At 39.7% G+C, this 24,382-nt stretch overlaps 1 protein-coding gene across 4 annotated transcripts in view; it reads right to left on the reverse strand.

Moving 5' to 3' along the window:
• Window positions 1-24,382, reverse strand: part of phf14 (PHD finger protein 14) — a 144,159-nt gene that overhangs the window by 113,304 nt on the left and 6,473 nt on the right. For all 4 annotated transcript variants that reach the window (XM_085263519.1, XM_085263518.1, XM_085263520.1 and 1 more), the window contains exons 4-9: window positions 22,189-22,321; window positions 7,799-7,958; window positions 6,934-7,045; window positions 5,797-5,934; window positions 2,281-2,427; window positions 1,141-1,411 (exon numbers count right to left, since the gene is read on the reverse strand). In XM_085263519.1, coding sequence (XP_085119645.1) covers window positions 1,141-1,411; window positions 2,281-2,427; window positions 5,797-5,934; window positions 6,934-7,045; window positions 7,799-7,958; window positions 22,189-22,321 — 961 coding nt within the window. The remainder of the gene's footprint in view (window positions 1-1,140; window positions 1,412-2,280; window positions 2,428-5,796; window positions 5,935-6,933; window positions 7,046-7,798; window positions 7,959-22,188; window positions 22,322-24,382) is intronic.

A 24,382-nucleotide genomic window follows, 5' to 3' on the forward strand; every position in this document is an offset into this window, starting at 1 on the left:
CTGTCAAATATGGTGGTGGCAGCATCATGCTCTGGGGGTGCTTCTCTTCAGCAGGGACAGGGAAGCTGGTCAGAGTTGATGGGAAGATGGATGGAGCCACATACAGGGCAATCGTGGAAGAAAACCTCTTCTGGAAAAGACTTGAGACTGGGGCGGAGGTTCACCTTCCAGCAGGACAACGACCCTAAACATAAGGGTCGTTGTCCTGCTGGAAGGTGAACCTCCGCCCCAGTCTCAAATCTTTTGAGCCAGGGGCCAGGGCAACAATGAAATGGTTTAAAACAAAACACATCCATGTGTTAGAATGGCCCAGTCGAAGTCCAGATCTAAATCCAATCGAGAATCTGTGGCAAGATCTGAAAACTGCTGTTCACAAATGCTGTCCATCTAATCTGACTGAGCTGGAGCTGTTCTACAAAGAAGAATTTCAGTCTGTAGATGTGCAACGCTGGTAGAGACAGACCCTAAAAGACTGGCAGCTGGAATTGCAGCTAAAGCTGGTTCTACAAAGTATTGACTCAGGGGGCTGAATAATTACGCACACCCCACTTTTCAGTTATTTATTTGCAAAAAATGTTTGGAATCATGTTTGATTTTCATTCAACTTCTCACGTGTACACCACTTTGTGTTGGTCTTTCACCTGGAATTCCAATAAAATTGATTCATGTTTGTGGCTGTAATGTGACAAAATGTGGAAAAGTTCAAGGGGGCTGAATACTTTTTGCAAGCCACTGTAACAGTGTTAAATCCATGCACTGCAGACACACAATCACTATCTAACTTAATATGCATGTCTTAGGACTTTTGGAGAACATCTGAGTAACTCGAGTAAACTCATGCAGGTATAGTGAATACACGCAAACGGCACACCTTTCTGCTCATGACATCAAGAAACTTTCAAATTTCTCCTAAACTGCACTGCAGTGCTTTGCAGTTTTCTAATCTCAGTGTTTTCTTCTTTAGTATCAATTTCACTCACAACAAACAAGGAGCTTCTAAAAGAATTGCTGCGAAACATTTTCTCACTGTTCTCAGAGACCCACCTACTTTAGCTGGTAAAGTGAAATAGCAGCATAATAATTAACACTTGACACAAAGCAACAGAACAGCGTAGAGCAGAGATGACACAGTTTCCTCACCCAAGTAGTAGTTGACAAAGTCTGCTGTGAGAGCAGGCTGCTTGTGTTTCCTGCGTCCATCCATGCTAGCACTGGTATCAGATGTGTCCACAGGGAAAATGTCAGTGCTGATGCCCATCAGTTCAGCCTTCCTCATCAACTTTCTGATAGCTGAGGCACTAGAGGTCAGAGGTCTTGGCAGTTTTTCCCGGGGTACCCATGCCTGAGGACGAGTGTTTCTGGACAGCTCAGCTTTTGCCCTGTACTGCTGCAAGCGAGTAGTGATTCGGGCCTGCAGGTGGGACACATACAACCACTTTGCTATTAGAAACAGGATATATTGTGCTCTGTTCTACTTTTAGTATATATAAGTAGCATCTACTTTCAAAAGAATTTCACACAACACGCTGTTAGGAAACACTGAATTGTGGAAACCAGTTCAGCCCATCGTTTTTTGCCCATTTGCACAGTCATCTTGAAGGAGGAAAGAGACTACGAAAGTACTAACACAGGGTGCTTCTTACAGTGTGGATGTGACATACATGCAGTGCTCTGCTTGCTCAGTGTTCTGGTTAAAGACAGTTCTTTATGACTATGCCTGGGAGTTTGTGCTCCTCATGCTAAGCACTGTATATGTGCAATTGTATTTACATTTGGGGACAATGAAAATTTCACATGCTGTCCCTCACACTTGCTTATAGTGCCTAAATTTTGTTAACTGGGACTTTTAGTGTGCCTGTCAATCTGATATAACCATGCAGTCACATTTAGACCACCTACAACAAATACAAAACTGTGATCTAATATAAGTTCGATCAAGGGCCACCTCAAAGTACAGACCAAAGAACTGAAAAGTAAGGGCAATAGCAATGAGCAGAGTGATTTCTACATTTTCTTGGAGTCAGGTGCTAAACTATCCGTGTCAGCTCAACGTGATGCTGCTGTGTGGGGATCGCCTCCCTCTGTCCCAAACCTATTCCTTTTGTGTGCAGGTTTATTAACAGTTACAGGAAAACTGTAGCATTTCTTAAACTTGTTTTAGGGTAAAATATTATTTCGAAAATACACAATTTATCTCACCCATCCAAACTGTCCTTTGTCATTTAGACTAAACATAGTGCATGTTTTTAGTATAGATGGGATGGGTCAAACAATCCTTACCTGAGCTTCGGGAGTAAGCTGTCTCTCTCTCTCCTGCAGAGAGACTTTACAATAAGACTGTAAGGCCAGGTAATTCTTCCTTTTCCACTTTCTGTCAAAGCGGTCTGCATGCTGTTTGCAGTATGCAAAAAATGGGTCCGCGATATCCTGAGGAAATAAAGAGCACTCATGGGAATTAACAGTTAAGATAACTGGTGGGAAAACAGGTATTAATAGCCTGTAAAGCTTTTACCACGTTGAACTTTCAGAACCTGCCACTCACTAAAGTGAAAAATCCAGCTGAGGCAGAAGCAGTGCTTTGCAGCTGCTGACTTCCTACAGTCATCTGTGTGCAGTCTGTTGTAGTGGAGGATTTGTAGCTGATTAACTGGATTAGGCTGCTGCAGTGAACAGGCATTTTTCCAAATACTTGTGTTATATGAATTTTATTTGTTTTGCTTGGTGGACTGCAGTGACAATATTCCAAAAGAACTTCATTAATAGTCGTTATCAATCAAATCTGTCACTCGCTAGTTTGATTTCTCCAAGTGGTAGATGCTTTATTGACAGAAGCTGTGTAAAGGAGGTGAGGAAAAATAAAATAAAATTAGTGGATTCTTTCTCGGCTTGATTTTACCGCTTCTCTCACTTCATGTATTGGTTAAAATTGGTCTATTGGTATTATTATAGTAATATTCATAAGATAAATTATTTGGGTTTTTTTCATAAAGGTACCAAGTGTGGTAAAAAAATAAATAAATAAAATTGGTGGCACTGTGGTAAGAGCAGAAAAGTCCTCAAGGGTACAAGATCGTCATGGATGTGGGGCTGCAGGTATCGATTTCTTTAGTAATCGAGTAATCTTTCAATTATTCCATGGATTAATTGAACAAGAAATGAGCAATAATAAGCATTCACAAAAATCACAGGTATTTCAGAATAAACTGCTCATTGGTTTCTATTTGAGAAATTGTAATGTTCTAAAGTTCAACTGCAAAAACTACGAAATCCTTAGTCGCCAAGTTCTGATCAATTCCCATCCCTACTGTATACATGACTAATATATAAATAATCTCAAGTACAGGCAAAGTCAAAAAAAAGAAGATATATTATCGTTTATTATGGCATAGTTTAAATTGCATATATATGCAATTTAGACTATGCCATAACTATGCCACAACTTTTACCTTTACTCTTTCTTTTTGGAAGGCATTAATAGGGGTTCTGACAGCGTTTTATCTACTAGATGAAGTAGACAGTGTGTGTTCATGTGGATTATTTTTTTTGCATGTGGATCTGCGTGTCCACGTGAATGAGTGAGTTTGTGTTTGTAAGTATTTAAAGTATGAGTATGAGGAGTATGTGGCGTCTCCAATGAAGAAAAGCGAGTATGAGCATATGATGCAAAATCTTTGTGCTGCTAAAAACAAGAAGTTATGACTTAAAGTAGACATGATATTAGTATTAATTCAGTGTCCAACCATTTTCATGGACTTGTGAAGAAAACTTGTATTTTTACTTTTAAACATTAATCTTATTTATTTAAACATAATATATTATATTATTTCACTTTCAATCTGAAAAACTGTTGGAAGGTATCTTTGTGTAAAATAGGACGGTCAGCAAGCTGTATAATTTAAACACGGTCTCAGACCAAGTTAACAGTTCATCTGCATATTTTAATAAATAAACTTCTGGAGGCTTACTGTAGATTTTTCTCTGTGTAAAACAAACAGCGGTGGATGGAGCAGCTACAACATTACAGACATTAACCTTCAATGTAAAGGATCTAAAGTGTGGTTAAAGGGGAACCAAAGTTGTAGTCATTTTATCTGATGATTTTAATTTTATTTTAAATTGTCTCTCAATTGTAATTGTATTTATGATGTAATTTGGTTTTATGAAAATGTATGTTTTATTGTAATATGTATTTATTTAGATTGTTAGCCCAACAAGGGACAATTGTTAAAAATTAGCAGTAGCTATAAACCTATGTGCGGTACATCAGTCTCATGTCTTGCACTTGAACTATGTTTAACTGCACTGTCCCTTTTAAATATCCATCCATCCATTCGCTTCCGCTTATCCTTTTCAGGGTCGCGGGGGGCGCTGGAGCCTATCCCAGCTGTCATAGGGCGAGAGGCGGGGTACACCCTGGACAGGTCGCCAGTCTGTCGCAGGGCTAACACACAGGGACAGACAACCATTCACACTCACTCGCACATTCACACCTAGTGGCAATTTGGATTAATCAATTAACCTATCCCCACAAGCTGCATGTCTTTGGACGGTGGGAGGAAGCCGGAGTACCCGGAGGGAACCCACGCAAACACGGGGAGAACATGCAAACTCCACACAGAAAGACCCCGGCCTGATGGTGGAATTGAACTCAGGACCTTCTTGCTGTGCGGCAACAGTGCTAACCACCGTGCCACCGTGCTGCCCTCCCTTTTAAATAAATAAATGAATTCAAAATTCAAAATTTGCTTTTCTTCACATCAGCGTTCGTTAATCAGGTGCTTTGATCAAGGACTCCTGCTCACTTTTGTCCCAGTAAAGGTTTAAATGGTGATCACAGGGAGGATGCTGGAAACACATTTTTCTTTCATTCAACCTGAGCTCACATCTCTGTAATGGCTCCTCCTCTTTGCTGCGTGTAAACAGACTCCAGCTCCATGTTAAACTGCCAGAGTCATCATCACTGCTGCTGTTGTGTTATTAATGTTTTTGTTTAAAAAAACAAAACAAAAGAAAACTGCAGGCTGTGCGGGCTTAATGTTGTCAAACTTTTTATTCATGCACTGCTCCTAAATATGTTTGTATTGCAGATTTCGCAAATGTGGGTGAAGCACTTGCGTTTACATAGTTTAACACATCTGCACGCTGCAGAGCCGTGTGTTAAACGAAGCATCGAAGGCTGAATCGTTGCAGCCCCAGATGGATGGTTCAAACACAGGGCAAGAGGTTCAGTTTAGAGACCTCCAGGAATCAAGGAAACTTTATTTTATTTTTTCACTTTTTAGTGACATTTTGGTTTAGTTATGATAGTTTTTGCAGCAACAGGCATAGGTTGTGCAAACCCAAGACCAAACAGTTGTTTTTTGTTCTGCCAGTCACTACACATATGCTGCTTACAGTTTCAACAGCTAACACCGCTTTGTTTAACAGGTGACTGTTATTGAGCTGACAAATTTATAGCATCAAGTTCACTTCCTAGTTTTTTGTTTGTTGGTTTGTTTTAAGAGCTGCACAGCCAATAGTCATTACACAAAAAGTCATAATTCTTTGCTGAGCAGACTAATGTATTATTGAATTTAAAACATCCTTTTAACACTTCTGACATGACAACCACTGAAGCTAAATTAATAAACGTATTTGTACGGTGTAAATGACATATCAAGAATCAACTGTTACCAATCAACCACCCAAGTATTTAAATGGAAAATATCTGCATATTCATGGACTCTTCATTTCTCTGAGGGAAGAACGTTCACTAATAATGCTGGTTTCGTTAAGCTGCCAACAAGGTCGCCCTACCTCCTCCGCTGCAGCCTCAGACAGAAGCCCCTCCCTCTGTGCACAGGTGACGTGGAAGTAGGATCGACACATTCCTGCATCACAGCTGATACACACACCAGTCCTGGCAAAACGGGCATCCTCACAGAAACTGCACTCCTGCTCATAACAAAAATAACACATAACATTTTTTCATTTTTCAAAAATGCCAGTATGCAACTGTTTCACTGTTAACCGGTTTTCATTTTGACAGATATTTTGGATTATCTACTGAAATTCTGACGCTTCCATGTGAATTTCTACTTAAGCTGCTTTCAGGTTTTACATGATAAATCAGCCTCACCTTAACGCTTGTATTTAGCACAATTACCTCGCTTATACATCAGTTCAGACTGACGAAACTTTAGCTGAAAAGCTCTAAAGCCGAATTTCTCAAACTTGTTCCTTGGAACTTTGCCCCCACTAAGTGCCTTCTCAACAGGTAACTTCAGCAACTTTAGGGGTGGAACGTGCCACTTTTAAATTGTGCCCCATTACTGATCATAATGATTACTGTAAGTAGAGCATCTCCGGTGTTTAATCAGTTTTGCTGCGAGAAAAATGTCTGAATACAGCCTCTAGTTTATGGGCGTCAAACTCAGCCCTCTCTGATCATAAGCGGGCGGGACCAGTGAAACTCTCCTTTCTGTCAATGTAAAGAAGTTACAAATTTAACTTTTTCTACATCATAAAGAAAAAGATGCTGTGACAAAAAAATTCGTCAGCATGATGCAAGATTACAGAAAAAGTTCTGGCAGCTCATTACAAAGACTGTCCAGTTTTTATTTTTTTTCTCAATGAAAATAAAATTGGGCTTCACTTTAGCCACCTCCTAATTTTAGAAATTCACTAATATCATTGAAATGCAGCCAGATGCTGCTCATTTTATATTTTCGCCCATTTCTTCATTTTTCCCCCGACAAGCTTGCGTTTAAATCTGGCTTGCAGGTCTCGCCGTGTAACTGCCTGTACCACTACACTTGCTGTCTTCCGAACGCCTGCCCCCCTCCTCCTTTCACTAATGGTACGACCCCAGTCTTTGCACGGATTGGCCTCATGGCCGATAAACACTATTTACATTGAAATTCATCTTCATCAGTGAGCAAAAAGAGAACTTGCCTTGGCCCCATATTTTGAATAATTCATCTCTGTGAGTGTTACTGGTCGCAACTTATCAATGTCTCCAAATGCCACTCCAGGAACATAAAGGGCACAAACCACATGCACCCACCTGAAAACATCAAAGAATAAAAGCAAAATTGGTGAACAAATGGTACAAAGAATGGTAGAAAAATCCAGAATTGGAAATGGCTCAGAATCAAGTAGCATTTTAAACATTTCGACTCCTGGATGCTGATTTCACAAAAAGCTGTGAACTGATAAATCATGGCTATGGTTTATTTTTGCATTTAATGTAGAGAATTTGTGTAGACAATAAGACACTTAATATCATGAAACTAGTTTCTCAGATACTCAAAAAGAAATTGACTCATAGATTTATGTAGGCCCAGACTCATGCTACAGTTTGGTGTGAGACAGTTTCAAATGTGGACTTTAGGCAAGAGAATCCAAAGTCCAATATAAAGATATCCATCTCTAGCAAGCAACCGCTTCACAGTTTAATTTGCTGTGTTTTTCATGCTCTACTGAAGTAGTAAATTCGTGTGCAGCCTGGCTGAGGAGCACTATCAGCGATAACGTGGCTGAAGTCTCCACGCTTCACATAACACAGTCTTTTCTCTCACTCTTTTTCTTCCTCTCTTTTCTCCTCCCTCCATTCCTCCAACAGTTCTATTTTCCTTCTTAATCAAACCTGCTTTTCTCCTCAGCACTGAATATATAACACAGTTCAGACAGTCTTTGGATCCCTGCAGCATTTTGAATAGCACAGATCATTAGCTGTTATTTGTTTCTGAACATGTTCCACTTGCTGTATCTTCTAAATGGCAACTGACCACCAGGTCATTGTGCCACTGTATCCCACCTCCCAGCATCCGTCTCTTTGAAGATGCCATCCTGGTTTGGGCATAGCTCACAGCTGGGAGTCACTCCATTCTTGCAGGCATCACAGAACCAAGGCTCTGTTGAATTCTCAGAGGCCGAGCTCATAATCGAGTCACTCTCGCCGTCCACACCGTAACACCCTGGAAGCAAAGACCAGTATTAACCTTACTGAACAGTCATCCCATTCAAATGAAAACTGCTCCTGTGAGCCACAGCGTGCAACACATGTGGTAGATGCGAAGCTGTGCCATAGAGGTTAGAGGTTAGGAGTAAAAAAAAAAAAAAGATAATTTTGCATTACTCTGTAACATGGTCTGAGATCCACTGACACATCATTAGCATTTAATAATATAAACCTTAGGCTACACATTTACTCTAGCACAAATTCCTAACCTAATCAGGGCACAAAATATGTTTCTTTGAGAGAACCAACACAAAGACAGCAAAGGTGAAACTGTGGACTAGTCCAAATAGCAGCTCACAGCTATCACTTCAGTGATTCTACTGTGGAAATTACCACAAGCAGAAATTAAGGTTACAACGTGACTGCTAATCACTGCTTTTGTTTCCTGATGAAAAATCAGTCCCTGGCTGGGCTTTGCATACAGTCAGTTTTCACATCATACTGAGATTATCTATTTCCTTTATGTTAGCATTCTGTTTTTGCACATCCTTGTAGATTCAATTCTGATTTTTTTTTTTTTTTTTTTTTTAAATGACAGGCTCAGTATGCACTTTACCGTCACATTCCTGACGCTTCCCACAGCAAAAAATAAAAGTAATGTCCTCAAAAGCTAGCTTGGCTATATTCCTCCTCTGCAATGAGCTGAAGTCAGCGCAAGTGGAGCAAGTGCAGTACACTACTGCATTACAGAACAAGCTCCTTTGATTAAAGTAATGTATAACTCTAAAACACCTTACACCAAACACTGCCCATGTGACATATCTCTATGCCTTTTGCCTTTATTAAGACACAAATGTAAACAATGTAAAAAAGGGAAACGGGTTCACATGCCAACTAACAGAGGAGCTCCAAGGACACACTGACAACGTCTTTACTTGCTTCACTTTGGCAGAGCAGCTCCTCAGATTAGGGCTGTTCCATATAATGATATATATTGAATGACGATATAAAAACGTCTATTGTTTCCTATTACACTATCGTTTGTTTTGTGGTGTCGTAAAATAAACAGTTTACAGCAATATTTTTTCATCGTTTTGATGGTCACTGTAGTGGCTATATTAATTTCTTAAAGTTCTCTCTTTCTCTTATATTTAAAATAACCACACTACTGACGGACAAGCGCCTGTTTTTACATGTTATCGTTAGCAACAATGACGGTAAAACCATCACTTGGCTCTGCTGTCCGCTTGTTTGTTTTCCATGTAAACCTTTCACAATAAAGCTCAAGATCCTGTTGAGACTTTTCAAAATAAACTGAATCACGTGAAAGAGTATGCAGAGAGTTTACAGATGAGAAAAAAGAGCCATCGGGTGCTTAAAAGTTAACCTTAGACTCAAACTTTGAAAGAAAATGGTGGCCGTCACAACTTATGACTAAAAATGTATAGTTTCATGCATTGGTTACACCAGCTGGAAAAACTTCACGCAAGTCAAGTTGCCCGAGATTCACAGAATTTACAGAAAAATATTACATTTTTGTGATTTATATCGTTGTCAGGACGATTAATGTCTTATACTGGGATATGAGATTTTTGTCATATCGCACAGCCCTACCTCAGATGATAACTGGCTCTGGTTGGCACAATCAGGGGAAACAACCCAGAGCTACCCACAACCAACAAAATGAGAAGAAGATGCAAAAGGTGCTCCTGCTTCCTGGGAACTTCCAATGTTGTCATCCAACATGCCACAAGTTGCTTTATTCTGTTGTATGCTCTCATGTCCACTTCATCTATACTCCTCCAATCCTCACACATTCACCTCCCGTGCACATTTGTATAAGTGGACAGCAGCTAAAAGATCTCCTTTGTTATAAAAATGTCAATGGTAGATCTTAGCCTGCTTATGCAGGGAACTGCATATAGGGTATAATCGAAATTAAAAAAACAAAAAAAACAAAACACATTGAAATTATGTAAACTGAAGTGAACTATGCTAACTAAGTGTGACGACAGTAATGAAGTAACTTTTGATACAGAGATAAGGAGAGAGAGCGCAACAAGAGAACAACAAGGTGTGACTCAAAATCAAATGATTGGAGTTACATCGAGTAATTGGATGCCAACATCAGGTGATAGCCATGTCGTACTGGAAAGGCAGAGAGAAGAAGGGGACTATAAGACCCTTTGCAGATAATGATTAGTCGTTACTTCCTCAGGGTTTTGTCGAAGTGTGCAGAAGATTAGAAGACCCTGCATCACACAGTAGATTTCACAGCAAGAAACCCAGAGGATTTAGCCTTCTTTTTGCAACCCACTATGGACCACAAATTGAATTGAATATTTACTATCCAATATGGTGCTCACTACATACTGGAAGGGAACTATCTAAGGAGTTCCACGCTCCTCAAAAAGGATTTTATCCTGCGTGGCAAGGGGAAGAATTCATCAATGGCAAAGGTTTTCGCTCTCTTAAAAAATTAAAAATAAATCAAACTGACAGTAGATATTTAGCAACAGTTCTGATTTTAGGGCCTGGGGAACATTACTGACAACAGGCAAGCTTGTAATCTGATTTTTTTTTTTTTAACTGTACTTGCCAATTACAACCTGAGAGATATGGTTTAAAATCAGGCAAGTGCCAATGATGTCAACCGATTCTGATCTCTTTAAAAGAATATCATGAGACACTGTATCAAAGGCAGAGCTCAGATCATAGAGAAAGCATGGCTAACAGCCCACAGTCAGTTGCCATTAGTGGATCATTTGTGATTTTGTCCTGGACTTCATCTGTAGTGTGAAGTGGCAGAACACCAGACTGAAATTGTTCAAACGAATGACTGTTATTAAGGTGTACAACAACATTTTTTTCAAGAACTTTTGAAAGAAAAGGTAAATTTGCAATTGAACTGTACTTATTGAGGTTCACCGGGTTTCTGAAGTGTTAGGTTTATCTCAGCTGTTTTAAGAGGTAGAGGAAAAAACCCAGGGATCAGGGAAGAGTGAATAACCTCAGTTATTAAAGGAGAGAGAGAGAGGATAAACAGGATGTTGCCAGTCAGAGGTGGGTCAAGGCAACACGTAGAAGGTTTAGATTTCTTTAAAATCATACAGTGTGCCATATGTGGAATTATCTAGAGCCAGCTGCTGACAGATGTTACTAACCTTAGTACTGAAAAAGGCTATAAAAATGTTCTAATGCTCAGTGCAGTAAACCTGAGGTGGAAAATTGTCAGGTGATTTAATGTAGAGAGTCCTTGTATTTCCTTCACCAGACCTCATTAGTACTGCATAATATTCATATTTGACTGCAGACAGAGCATCCTTATAATTCCACGTGTTGACGATGCATATGGACAGCAAGACCAGTCTTTGTGCAAAGCCATTCCAAGCAATCTTTAGTTTTAAGTTTGCATAAATCCAGAGTAAACCAAGGAGCAGAGTGAATGAAATAGACAGTCCAAGTTTTCAATGGAAAGTACTGAGTAGACTGTGTAGTCCATTATTGTAGTAAGACACCAGTTTATCAGGAGTAGATAAATTGTCTGTCAGTTCTACAGGAGAAGGCAGTTATGTCAATGTTTTTAATATTGCGATATGATAGAGCGAAAAGAGTTTGACTTAGATAATATTAAATGGACATCAAAAGATACCAGCTTGTGGCCAGATATGGAAAGATTAGATGCTATACGGTTCTGAGGAGTAACACTGCATACATCACATAATATCAAGAATACGGCCCTTAGAGTGAGACTGAAAATCAATAAATTGTTGCAGGCCAACGCTATTAACAGATGATGAATAATCTCTCATAAGAGTATTAGTGACAGTGTCTGGATGTATATTAAAATCACCCAGCAAACTAACATTGCAGGAGAAAAAACTTAGAAGCTGGATGAAGCCAAGCAAACACATTTTAATATTGTCCTCTTAATTTTCTGAGGCTGCCTAAACAATTACTTGGCTGATGTGGTTTCTATGGCTGCTATTACACCAGGCATACGTGCGCTTTACTACCAATGAGAACAGCAATCAGCACTCTCCCTCTGTCAGGGAGATAACACTCCAGCTCCTAATTCAGTCAAGCAGCCTTTGGGCTTTTTGAGCAATGGGAAAGACTCAAAAATCAAAAACTTAGTGTTCTGCATGCCACACTGGGGAGTCAGACAGCCCATAAAAAGCAAATACTGGGGTAGACAGAGTTGTTTATTCAGCTCTACACTGTTTGGTGGGCGCGCGTCCTTTTCTGATTGAGAGACCATTTGCTGTGTGCCATGGTGAATCACTAATTCTGAAATCTGCTCTTCAGAGGCTGCTGGGGCTCTAGTCTGAAATTTTAAAACAGGCCTCTGGTTTTTCCGTGGAATCAACTCACTCGTGCAATTAAGGCACAACTGCAGCTTTTCCTGTTTAAAGAATAGGACAATCTGTTTTCACAATCTATTGTTACCCCTTAGCACCAATATTATGTATTCTACCTCAATTTTGCCCCCACAAGATGTACCAAGGGCAGGAGGCTTAAAAAAAAGGATCATCTAGGCAGTTCGTCTTTACTTATTGAGCTCTGAAACTGGGGTTTGTGAACAACCACCGTGCTGGTTTAAATGATGTATAGTTGAACCGTGCCACAAATCTTTGGTGTTCCTTTTGAACTGAGATACAAAGCTCAGACCGTTTAGCCATGGGTTACTGGCTAATATGAGCTAAGCTGACAAAAAGTGATGACTACAAGATAGCTTCATAATCCCTGAAGGAAGACTATCCCTGTCAGAAATGGACTTTGCAGGGAAAAAAAAAGGTAGAGTTGACTGAACCACCGAGAGAACTGCTCAACTATATTGACATTTTATGAAAAAAATGCTTTGTTTATGTTCCACAAACACAAAATACATCAAAAGAAAGTGTACAAGGTTACAGAATAAAATATAAACTCGTTTTCACATGTATTGTGAAATGTATGTATTTTTTTTATAACTTTCACTTAATTATACATTTTGCTTTTTACCAATAATAATGCTCATTTACGGTATACTGGAAATATTTTCTCCAACCCCGTCTCTAGAAAAACTTGGAAAAGTACGTTCATTTTAAGTTCATAAGTTTGATAAATAGTTATTCGTGTGTTTTTATCTCTGTCACTGTAACATAACCATGTATGAAATTAAAATAAATCTCAGGACAAGAGGCATTTTTTTCATCAGCCAAACTTGATGAATGTACAGAGGTTTAGTGCTGTCCACTCCAGTACAGGGGTCCCATATATACGGTCTGCTATCTGAAACTCTTTTACCCTGAAAAATGTACAATAACTAAAGTAGTAAAGTCTTAACTGCAGATACAACTCACCTTTCATCTCTGACCTAAAGCCCTTTGTTTTAATCTTAAAAAAATAGTTTGTGAGCTTTGAAATGAGTCAGTATGTTAAGAGTACTACACCTTTTTAGCAAGGGCGCATAGCATTCGTTCTTCAAGTATTTATTCTTGAATGCGCAGGTGTTTTGTTTTTCCCCTACTGATCCAGTATGAACTCAAAACCAAACTACATCATTGTGTTTTTAGACACCAGTCAGACCACCACTAGACAGTGTGATTAGAAAGTATTGCTTTACATCATCACTATAAAAAACACCATTCAGAGAGCAAATATACAGTAGTTACGGCCTTTGTAGAGCCTGGTGTGATTTTCAATTTATATAGGTGTGTCCCTCCTTAGGCGTCACACCTTTTGTACAGCTGACCCTACCCAGCAATTAACAAAATACTTAAGGCCCACCCCACCCCCACAACCCAAAATAGAGTAAACAGAAGAGAACAGATGGGTGGATTGAGAGAAAAAAATATTACCAGCCTTCCCACACATGTATCATTGAGTAGTGCTACTTTAATAACTGCTGATATTTCCTTAAGAGTCTTGCTCCCAATATTGATCATTCTGAGGTGACCTGAATTTCTTCCACTAAACTATCAGCACATCTTTTAGGCCCCATTCCTACAAGACCGCTCAAGTAAGTTTTAGCATTAATTAATGCTGTCTTAACTAATTATAGACCGGTTTCTAACCTTTTAATCTTGAAGAGTAGGTGTCAAAGAGTTAACTAAATATTTGCGGAAGAAAGGTTTATATGACGAGTTTCAGTCAGCAGTGTTTCTGTGCTAGGATGCACACTAGTGAGGGTTATAAATATTCTTTTTATGGCCTCCAACAGTGGACTCATCTCTGTGCTTGTCCTGCTAGATAACAGGGCAGTATTCAATACTGTTGACCATAACAATTTATTACAGAGAACTAGAACACACCATAGGTATGAAAGGAATTACACTGCAAAGTTTCAATCATATCTATCTGAGAGACGCCAATTTGTGGCATTTCTGAGGTATCTTTACTTCAAAAGCTAGTCATGGAGTTTGAAAACACTGTATAGATTTGCATTGCTATGCAGATGACAGCCACCTTTACTTATCCATGAAGCTGTATGATACAAATCAGTTAGCTGAAGTGAAGACATAAAGGCCTGGATGACTTCTAATTTCCCATATCTAAATAGCCCGATGTCAGATCGTAAAATTTCCAGTGCAAAATTTAAGATTCAAAGGTTGTAGCGTTGACTGCAAGACTTCGCTTTAAACTTAACTAGTTTTATTACTATTTACACTTAAACAGCTAATTTCAAAACAAACAACCATACAACGACAAGTGACAGCACCACCCAGAGTGGAAGAACTTGAAGATTTCATCAACAGATCCAAGAAACAAAACCCAACCAAGTTAGAAAGACTGATTTGTCAACTGATGCCGAGGACTTACTCACAACCGACATTCAGGTAAGTGTTTTTGAGTCCATTAACAAAAAGTTGGATCTCCTAGCCATGCCTTATCAGGAGATGAAGGATTAAAATCAAGCTTAGATATTTTTTTTGTCTCCCGTGTTGTCTCTGGCAGCCAAGGCTGATGTTTCCATTTTCTCATGGAAAAAGGGTTGTGTCATAGGGGTAGGAAATGTTGGGATGGACAAGATCCAATCTGGGAGCAACCTCATCTGCGTTATGAAAGGTCTGTCACCAAGATAGAGATCTGTAGCATTCTCAAAAGTCTCAGTTTTAACCCGTTTATAAAAACAGAAAAACAAAACAAAAGCATAGTTGTGCTTTGGACAACAAAAACATTATGGGCCAGGTTTTGATAGGTTCTAGGTTCATCAGTGTAATGCAAAATTTGTGTTTCAACTCATCTAATCCAGCAGGTGGCAGTCGATTTTGTAGACATATAGATAGATCTATTATTGTACAATCTACTGTACAATATAAAGCGCCTTGAGGCGACTGCAGTTGTGATTTGGCGCTGTATAAATAAAATTGAATTGAATTGAATAGATAGGTACCTTAATGTATTAGAGTAGCAAAGTTTTTTAAATGTTGGATAGTTTTTTCTTAAGACAATGATTCAGCAGTTACTGTACTGAGTTTGGAGAGTAAGGCTTTTATAAATTTTTTGGAGTATAGGATAACAGATTTTAAGTTGTCAGTATTCAAGAAATTGAACTGTGAACTTTGATCCTACCTTCATCCCAGAATATTTAGGTTTTCTTGTGGAAAACTGGTTGAAAGAGGTAAAATGGTAGAGTTTGACCAGTTCAGAGAGTAGCTGGAGACTTCTCTCTAACCTTAAATGTTTGCGGCAAGGAAGAATGGGGTCCTGAAGGATTAATGGCAAACCATCTGCATAAGGGAGATATTTATGTTCTGTATTAGATAATGTCTTAAAGCAGGGGTCTCAAATTTGGCCCTTAAAGTGACTTTTTATGTTAGGGAGGATGTGTTTGTTGTTGAGTGCAATTTTTTAAATAAGTTTTTTTAAAAAGAAAAACATTATTTAATATGAAGGCAACATGAGCAGAGAGTACAAACATGTTGAGGGACTTGTTGTGTTAGTTCGGTGAGTTCAACCCCCCCCCCCCCCCCCACCTCTACTGCAGAGCCCCTCTGTTTTCACAGAGTTGTGCGTCCACATTGAAAAGGCCGAAAACACTTACGTTCCAGTACTGCGCATGCGTGAAACCAAGACGATTCGATCTGCCTCATTTCTGCCACGGAAACTGAAACGTCCCGGCAAAATGCCAAGGAAAAGCACAGAGGTTTTTAAATGGACTAACAATGAGGTGGCGTTGTTGCTGCGAGTAACACAAAAGTACAAAGTTGCAAAAGCTATTGAGAATTAAAGAAATTAAAGAAAAGCTATTTGGTGCATGTACAAACTGATATTAATCTTTAATATGGCTGAAATAATTGAGCGCAAACAAAACAACTGCTGTATAATGCCTTCCGCTATCTTAGGTTAATTGGTCATATGACTGCATCACATAACTAAAATGTGTCATCGTTTTCGAAAAGGCTCCGGGTTCTCTGTCCACACTGCAACGCGAAAACTGCGTTTTCAAATGTATACGCTTTGGAGAGCGTTTTCAAAACGCTGCGTTTTCCTTGACCAAAAACGCTGCCTCAGTGTGGACGGAAGGCCAAAACGGAGAGAAAAAGATGTGTTTTCAAATGAAAATGTATTAGTGTGGACATGGCCGAAGTTTTGCTCCAGGAAGGCAGCAGGCCCAGACAAGGTGTGTCCTAGGCTGTTAAAGGCTTGTGCTGCTGAACTAGGGGAGCCGCTACAACAAATCTTTAACCTCAGTCTATGACTGGGGAGAGTGCCCACCCTCTGGAAGACATGCTGCGTCATTCCGGTCCCCAAAAAGAACCGGGCCAATGAGCTAAATGACTTTCGACCGGTGGCACCGGCATCACATCTTATGAAGACTCTAGAGCAGCTCTTTCTCAACCTCCTCCAGCCCCAGGTACAACATAACCTGGACCCACTACAGTTCGCCTAACAAGGCAGATGTCGGTGTGGAGGATGCTATTCTGTACCTCCTACACAGAGCTCACTCGCACCAGGATAAGGCACGGTAAGGATCCTGTTCCTCGACTTTTCTAGTGCCTATTATACAATCCAGCCCCGTCTGCTCCAGGAAAAACTCAACAGAGCACAGTACGTCAGGCTGTCAGGACATCACGTCTGACACTGTGGTCAGCACCACAATAACTGTGCTGTCCCCCCTTCTCTTCCCCCTGTACACCTCTGACTTGAGCTATAACTCTGAATCACGCCATATTCAGACATTTGCGGATGATACAGCCATCATGGGGTGTATCTGGGATGGTCAGGAAGAGGAGTACAGGAGTCTGGTGAGGAACTTTGTTACATGGAGTCACACAAACCACATGCAGCTCAACACATTGAAGACCAAGGAACTGGTTGTGGACTTCGGAAGGTCCAGACCAGGTGCAGTGCCAGTTAAGGAGGTGGTCAACATGTACAAGTACCTCGGACTGTGGGTGGACAACAAACTGGACTGGTCATACAACACGCAGCACCTGTATAAAAAAAAAGCCAAAGCAGACTATTTCGTCAGGAGGCTGTGGTCTTTCAACATCTGCAGGAAACTCCTGTGGATGTTCTACTAGTCGGTGGTTGCCGGTGTACCTTTCTATGCTGTGTTGTGTAGGGGGAGCAGAACAGCAAAGGAGGACTCATCCAGGCTGGAAAAACTAATCAGGAAGACTGGCTCTGTGGCCGGCATGAAGCTGGACATTCTGGTGACAGTGGCAGAGAAGACGACACTAAAGAAACTGCTGGACATTATGGACGATGCTGAACATCCTCCGCATGTGGTCATAAATAATCAAAGGAGTCTACTCAGAGACAGGTTGCTTCTCCCCAAGTCTAAGCCCAACCTAAGACTTATTCTTGATGATCTGGATGGTGCAACCTTCAATTATCGCAAAGACCACACACTTCCATGTACTGTTTTAAACGTACAGTGACACCATGTTATTAGGAGAAACGGCAGATCGATCTATTATGGGGTTCAGTACAGCAACAGTCATCACCCATTTTGAGTTCTGAGCTTAGCAGATTGTTAATGTAACAGATGCGAAGATTAGACTTTGTGAAGAAATGATACAACATCTTTATTAGAGCCATAAAAATAAACAATATTTAGGAAAAGACTTTTCAAATGAGATAAACAGTATTTTGGAATCAGAAATTGTGTGACTGCAAGCAATCACAAGTATTTGAAACGCCCAACTTCTTTCTACAATTAAGTTCAATATTTTAACAGTCTGGAAAGATGAACACCATATCTGTCCTTCCAGATGACGATAAGAACTGGCTGCAAGGGCTGCCATGTCCTCTTCTTTATCAACCTCTATTGCAAACCACTTAAGCTTCCCTTCTGTGTCCTTTTTTGGAGATTAAACATGTCCCAGAGAAGGAAAATATCAACCAGGAATATGAACAAGATAAATTTAAGACCAGCTCTTAATATCTTGTGTCTGCCTATGCCTATGGAGAATTGGCGATCAGCACTTTTCTTATCCTTCACTACTCTGTGTTTGTGTTGTTAAAGAGTGTGACTGTCCAAGATGGTAGAACAGGTCTTGCTTTTACCTCAAAGGTTTTTGGTGTTTCAAGGTTAAGGGTTAATTCAGCCCATTTGAGTGACTGTCCTGACAACAAAAGTTGCACTTTTTAAATCCAGCAGGCATGTCATTGCCAGGATAATGGATCAAATAACCTGTGTACATGTGAGTGCCCAAGACTAACAAACCAACTTAGAGAAGTAAAAAAAATGCTTTATAGCACCATTGAAAGCTTTATAACTACACGTTTATCTTAAAATGAGCTCTGCTTGCTCCCTTTAAATCTTCCTTTAAAGCACAACAAGAGGGGAAATAATTGAATGAGAGTGTATGCATGGCCACCCTTAATTGTGTATTTCTCCGAGAACTCCAATTCAAAAGAGATGACTCACTAAGTCATTGATTTTGCTTCCAAGCGGTTGCACTCACTCAGCTGAAGAAGCTGGACAGAAGTTTACTCCCTCCTTGTCCTTTGTTACAGTTCAAGATTCAATAATACAACAACGATACAAGATCAAAGAGCAGATAGATGCCTGAATAGGGTTTTTTTTATGTTACCAGATCGTATTTACATAAATAAATACATCCCTACACTGCTATTTCTCAAATAACCATTACAGTAAAAAGCAAATCAGTATTGAACACATCCCCAGTTGTCGAACTAACTACATTTCTAAAGGTTTGTCCCTGTGTCATTTCTCATTATTACACATCATTTATGGACTTTGTGTATTGATTTCTTTGCATGTGTGGATTGCATGGGTTGTTACCAACATTTGGTGAGAATGTCATATCATTAAAGTGCTTTGAGTGCTCCAGGAGAGTAAAAAACACTATATAAGAATCAGTCCATTTACCATGTCAGTAGCACCTTCAGTAATACATTTACTTGATTTACTATGATTCCTCCATAACAATGCGAGAAAGTGTTTAAGTCATACAGGAAACAATTATGTCAAATTGTTGCTGCTAAAGGTGGTCCTACAAGCTACTGAATCACAGGGAGTACTTAGTTTATCATGCACTGCTCACCTATTTTGGCACTGATTGGCTTATGTTTTTTTTTTATAAACATTGACATGATGTAATATCCCATGTACCGTTGCTTATCTCAGATTGTATTTACCTCATTTTAACACCTGGTATATCCTGCCATGCAAAACTGAACTGAACAGAAGATGTACTTCCTTTTTATTATGACTGTGTATACAAAGCAAAGCAGCAGAGGAGACAAGCATTTGCTTCCTATAACAAGGGCTTTAACTCGCATACTCATCAGAGTAGCATCGGTATCAAATGACCTATTAAACATGATATTGCAGCATTGCGCCCTTGCAATCTCCCCATTTCAATGTGTAGTGAAAGTGTAGACTTCAAACTAGATACCTGTTTTTTTAAATTGTGTTGACAGGCCGACTAAAACCAGACTTTTCTTATCTAAATACAGTCATCATTTTGGCACAGGAAGAATGGGTAAAAACAGGATTTTGTAATGGAAACGTTTGTGATCAGAAAGACCTTGACTCAATAGGCCTGATGACCAAAAATTATTTAAATGAAGCAGAATTATGTAGGAGCAGCAGTCTTCTTTCTTTGTAGGTTGACATTCACTGAACAGAATATGGTTAAATGGTATTAAAGTCAAGTGGTTATATATCAGTTTACTCCATTACAGCCTACTGTTGGGCTTCACAACACTGAGGTGAGCACAAGACCCTTGGAAGTTCATCCTTGCTATTGACAATATGCTGGTAGACTAAGCAAACCTAGCAATGGGACATACTGATGTTAATTGGGAAGAATGGTTATTTAAGTTTACTTTGAATGGTTGCTGGTCCCAGAGGTGTTGGTCTGAGTAAAACAGCTGAAATACTGGGATTTTCTTACAACCATCTCTTTGGTTTACAGAGCATGTTCCTAAAAAGAGAAAATATCCACTGATCAGAAGCTCTCTGGGTGAAAATGTCTTGCTGATGCTAGAGGTCACAGCAGACTGCCAGGAAGACTTCAAAGCCTTAGTCTCAATCTCATACTGGTTTTTTGAAAATGAACTTTTATTTAAAATATTTTTGATACAAATTTTCTTTTTCTAAAAAAAAAAAAAAAAAAAAAAAAAGAAAGAAAAGAAAAGAATATACATTCTACATTCTGAAAGCCAAACAAGTTCTAAATTTGGTACTAGTAAGGTGTAACTTATGAAGTAGCCGATGAGCGTATATGGATAATCAAGTATCTACTCCGGCCTGCGTTGCTATACTGGCTTTGCGCACATTAGGTGGTACTTGACTAGGGATGGGTACCGGTATCCGGTGCCAGCAGCGCACATTTCGGTGCTTTATTTCTGTGCTTTTTTTTTTTCTGAGATGTCATACACTTTGGATTCTAGCCAATTATTTGACCTTTCCAAGGATAGTAGGCGGGCCCAGGTACGTACGTTCTTTTAGAGCAGAGCTACAGATTAAAAATGCCCAAGGCGAAGCGGTTAAAAGTCTGGCTGTACTTCACACCAAAAGATGCAAACTCAGCAGCCTGCAACAAGTGCTTTAAGCTGATGCTGTGCAAAGGAGGTAACACCTTGAATCTGATGAAACACCTGGCGACGCATAGCGCTTTTTTAAAAGCCGAGAAATGCACCGTATTTGATAGCTTGCTGCAAGACCTCACACCGAGCACATCTACTGAGGGTGTGGCGCCTGTTATCGGACCCGGAGTTAGCAACATCCCACCAAGAACCCAAAGAGGAGAGTCCTGGCCCCTAGCCCTGCCAGTGTAGCAGAAATGATGAGGATGATGATGCAGCAGCAGCCGTTCTTCTCTCCGTGAGTAGCTTAATGTTGTTCGTTTGTAATTTACGTTGAGTAGGCTAACCACATTATTAAATTAATGCATGTATGGTGAACTAGCAAACACCGTCATAGTTACATGCGGCTTTCTTCTTGTTCGATAGAGTGATACCATATATGCCCTACAGCTGCAGAAAAGGCTAACATTGTTATCTTTTTACAGAAAAAAAAAACAAAAAAAAAAAAAAAAAAAAAACAGCTAAACATGAGAGGTTTTTGGACAGAATTTGTGTTTGCCATTGTTTAAGCACCGGTTCCAACCAAAGGAGGTATGTTGTATCAACAGAAAAGGCTAACTTGGTTATCATTTTGCAGAAAAAAAAGAGACTTCTAAAAATAAAAACATAAGAGGTTTTTGGACAAAGTTTGTGTTCTCCATTTTTTAAGCATCGGTTCGAGCATCGGCACCGTTTCAAAAGTACCGGTTTGGCACCAGTATTGGATAAAACCTAAACGATACCCATCCCTATACTTGACTGTTATGGAAAACAACTAAAACAGAGGCGAGTCTGTAGTAGTGGAAGAAGGCTAATAGAGAAAGCATTCATCTCTCTATCCACCAACTGCCTTATTCATCTCTTCTGCCCTAAAAACTGCTACAGGAAGTCTTTCATAGCTCATTAACATTATTATTTTTTACTACTACGATTATACCTGGTGACGCTAAAGAGTATTTAAAGAGTATATAGCTACCTAGCTTACCAATTAACCTAACCCCACTAACTGCATGTCTTTGGATTGTAGGAGGAAACCGGAGTACCTGGACAGAACCCATGCAAACACAAAGAGAACATGCAAATTCCAAACAGAAAGACCTTGGTCAGATGGTGAATTTGAACTTCTTGCTGTGAGGCAGCAGTGCTAACCACCACACCACCGTCCTACATACATGCATGCACATGCCCACTATACTGAAATAACTCTACCTTACCTTCATGGACGGTCACCCCACAGTTGTCACACTGAATTATTTCATCTGCATCCTCGCTGTTGTCTCCCAGACAAACGCAGCAGATGAGAATGTGTTGTGTGCTCCAGGTCTGGGACCGATCCAGCAAAGCACCCTGGGGAATCAGGGAGCAGAGTCAGAGTCACAAACCCAATGACTGACATTCATGGAAACGGTTGAAGTTGATTCTCTTGAATTTACTATGATGACATCAAAACCTCTCATTGGATTGCAGGCATTCTATGACTCGTGTTATACTTTGGTATTATGGAGCACCAAGCAAAGGTGCCAATGTAAAAGCCAGCTGCCTTAAATTTAGTTCAGCTGCAAATAAGCTAAAACAAACTTATGGTATTAAGCTCTTAGATATTACAGATATTAAAAAATAGTTATTTTATTTTAGATTATCTCTGATTTTGGAGCAGGCGTTAACAACACTCCTGAAAAGAGTTTCTATTCTTAATAGATAAAACACTAAACCAGCATATAAGAGAAGAAGAAAACAGATTCCCATGATGCATTTAGTATTTTCTTTTTCAGTCACCTTTCTCACTCAATATGTGTTAATAGACCTCTCTTCATTAAAGCACACTTGTTATTAATCTCTGGCTCTCCTCTACAGCATGTCTTTATCCTGCCTTCCTTCTCTCAGGCTCAGGAAGGTTCTGCCGGAGGTTTCTTCCTGTTAAAAGGGAGTTTTTCCTTCCTGCTGTCACCAAAGTGCTTGCTCATAGGGGGTCATATGATTGTTGGGTTTTTCTCTGTATTATTGTAAGGTCTACCTTACAATATAAAGCGCCTTGAGGTGACTGTTATTGTGATTTAGGGCTGTATAAATAAAATTGAATTGAATGTAAAAGGAATTTTAATAAATGAACAATAAAAATTACATGTTGTTATTAACAAGAGTTCAACCTCCATCCATCCATCTTCTTCTGTTTTATCCGGGGCCGGGTTTCGGGGGCAGCAGCCTAAGCAGAGAAGCCCAGACCTCCCTCTCCCCAGCCACCTCCTCCAGCTTATCTGGGGGAACACCAAGGCTTTTCCAGGCCAGCCGAGAGATATAATATCTCTCCAGCATGTCCTGGGTCTGCCCCAGGGCCTCCTCCCAGTGGGACATGCCCGGAACACCTCACCCAGGAGGCACCCAGGAGGAATCCTTGTCAGATGCCCGAACCACCTCAGCTGGCTCCTTTCGATGTGGAGGAGCAGCGGCTCTACTCTGAGATTTGGTGTGTTCATGGTTATGAGCTTTTGTACATGTTTGTCTGCATGTGACTGCAATGAAAAGAGGCCAGCATACAGTATCAGCATCCTAGTTTGCCCTGTACTTTGATGCAAAGCTTTTGTGTTGCTAAAAACAAGATGTTGCAATAGTTTTAAATTGTGTTGATAGGCCAATATTTTTAATGATTTGTTCGCTTTTTCCTCATGTCAGAGTTTGTTGATCGGGTGTTTTGTTCAACGCCTCCCACTCTTTTTGGGTTTGTTTTTTTTTACCCAGTAAAGGAATGTTTTGGATGCTAGAACTGTGTTTTCCTTCACTCAACCTGAGCTCAGCGTTTCATAATGACTCTGCCTCTTTGCTCTTTGTGGTGTGTGTGTAGGTGGGCTCCATCTCCACATTAATCCTCTGAGCTCCGGATGTAGTTGGCCATTTTTGACTTTATCTTTTTATTTCACCTTTAAACACGGGTATTATGCTTTTCAGCACAACCATGTCTGAATTTACAGTTATTTTCTTTATTTTGACAAACTGTATGAACACAATTGACCTAAACTCACATAAAAACAAAACCAATCGTAAAATCTGAGTAGTTCGATTTTAGACTAATAAAAACCACAACACAAATTATTTTCCTAACTTGATATATAAATTGTAAATTTTTAAAACTTAAGCACAAATTTTGCAAACAATAAAGTTATACATAATATTTACCTAGAAATGCTGCCATGCTTTAGGTTTTTTTTGGGTTGTTGTTTGGTTTTTTTCCACAACCATTTAAAACTATTTACAAAACAGGTGCCACAAAATGATGCCACACAAATGATTTTTGCCACTCAAAAAAATAGTTTCTGTCCACACCAAGACAGGGTAGCACATCACGGGCCTGACAACAGATGGTGTCACTCCTCCTGTTTTAGACCCAGAGACAGCGTTGACATTGCATCATTA

The sequence above is a fragment of the Mchenga conophoros genome, linkage group LG22 (genome assembly GCF_057382185.1).
Source record: "Mchenga conophoros isolate Kocher_MC1m ecotype Shallow Benthic linkage group LG22, M_conophoros_male_GT1.1, whole genome shotgun sequence".
In the NCBI taxonomy this organism is placed as follows: domain Eukaryota; kingdom Metazoa; phylum Chordata; class Actinopteri; order Cichliformes; family Cichlidae; genus Mchenga; species Mchenga conophoros.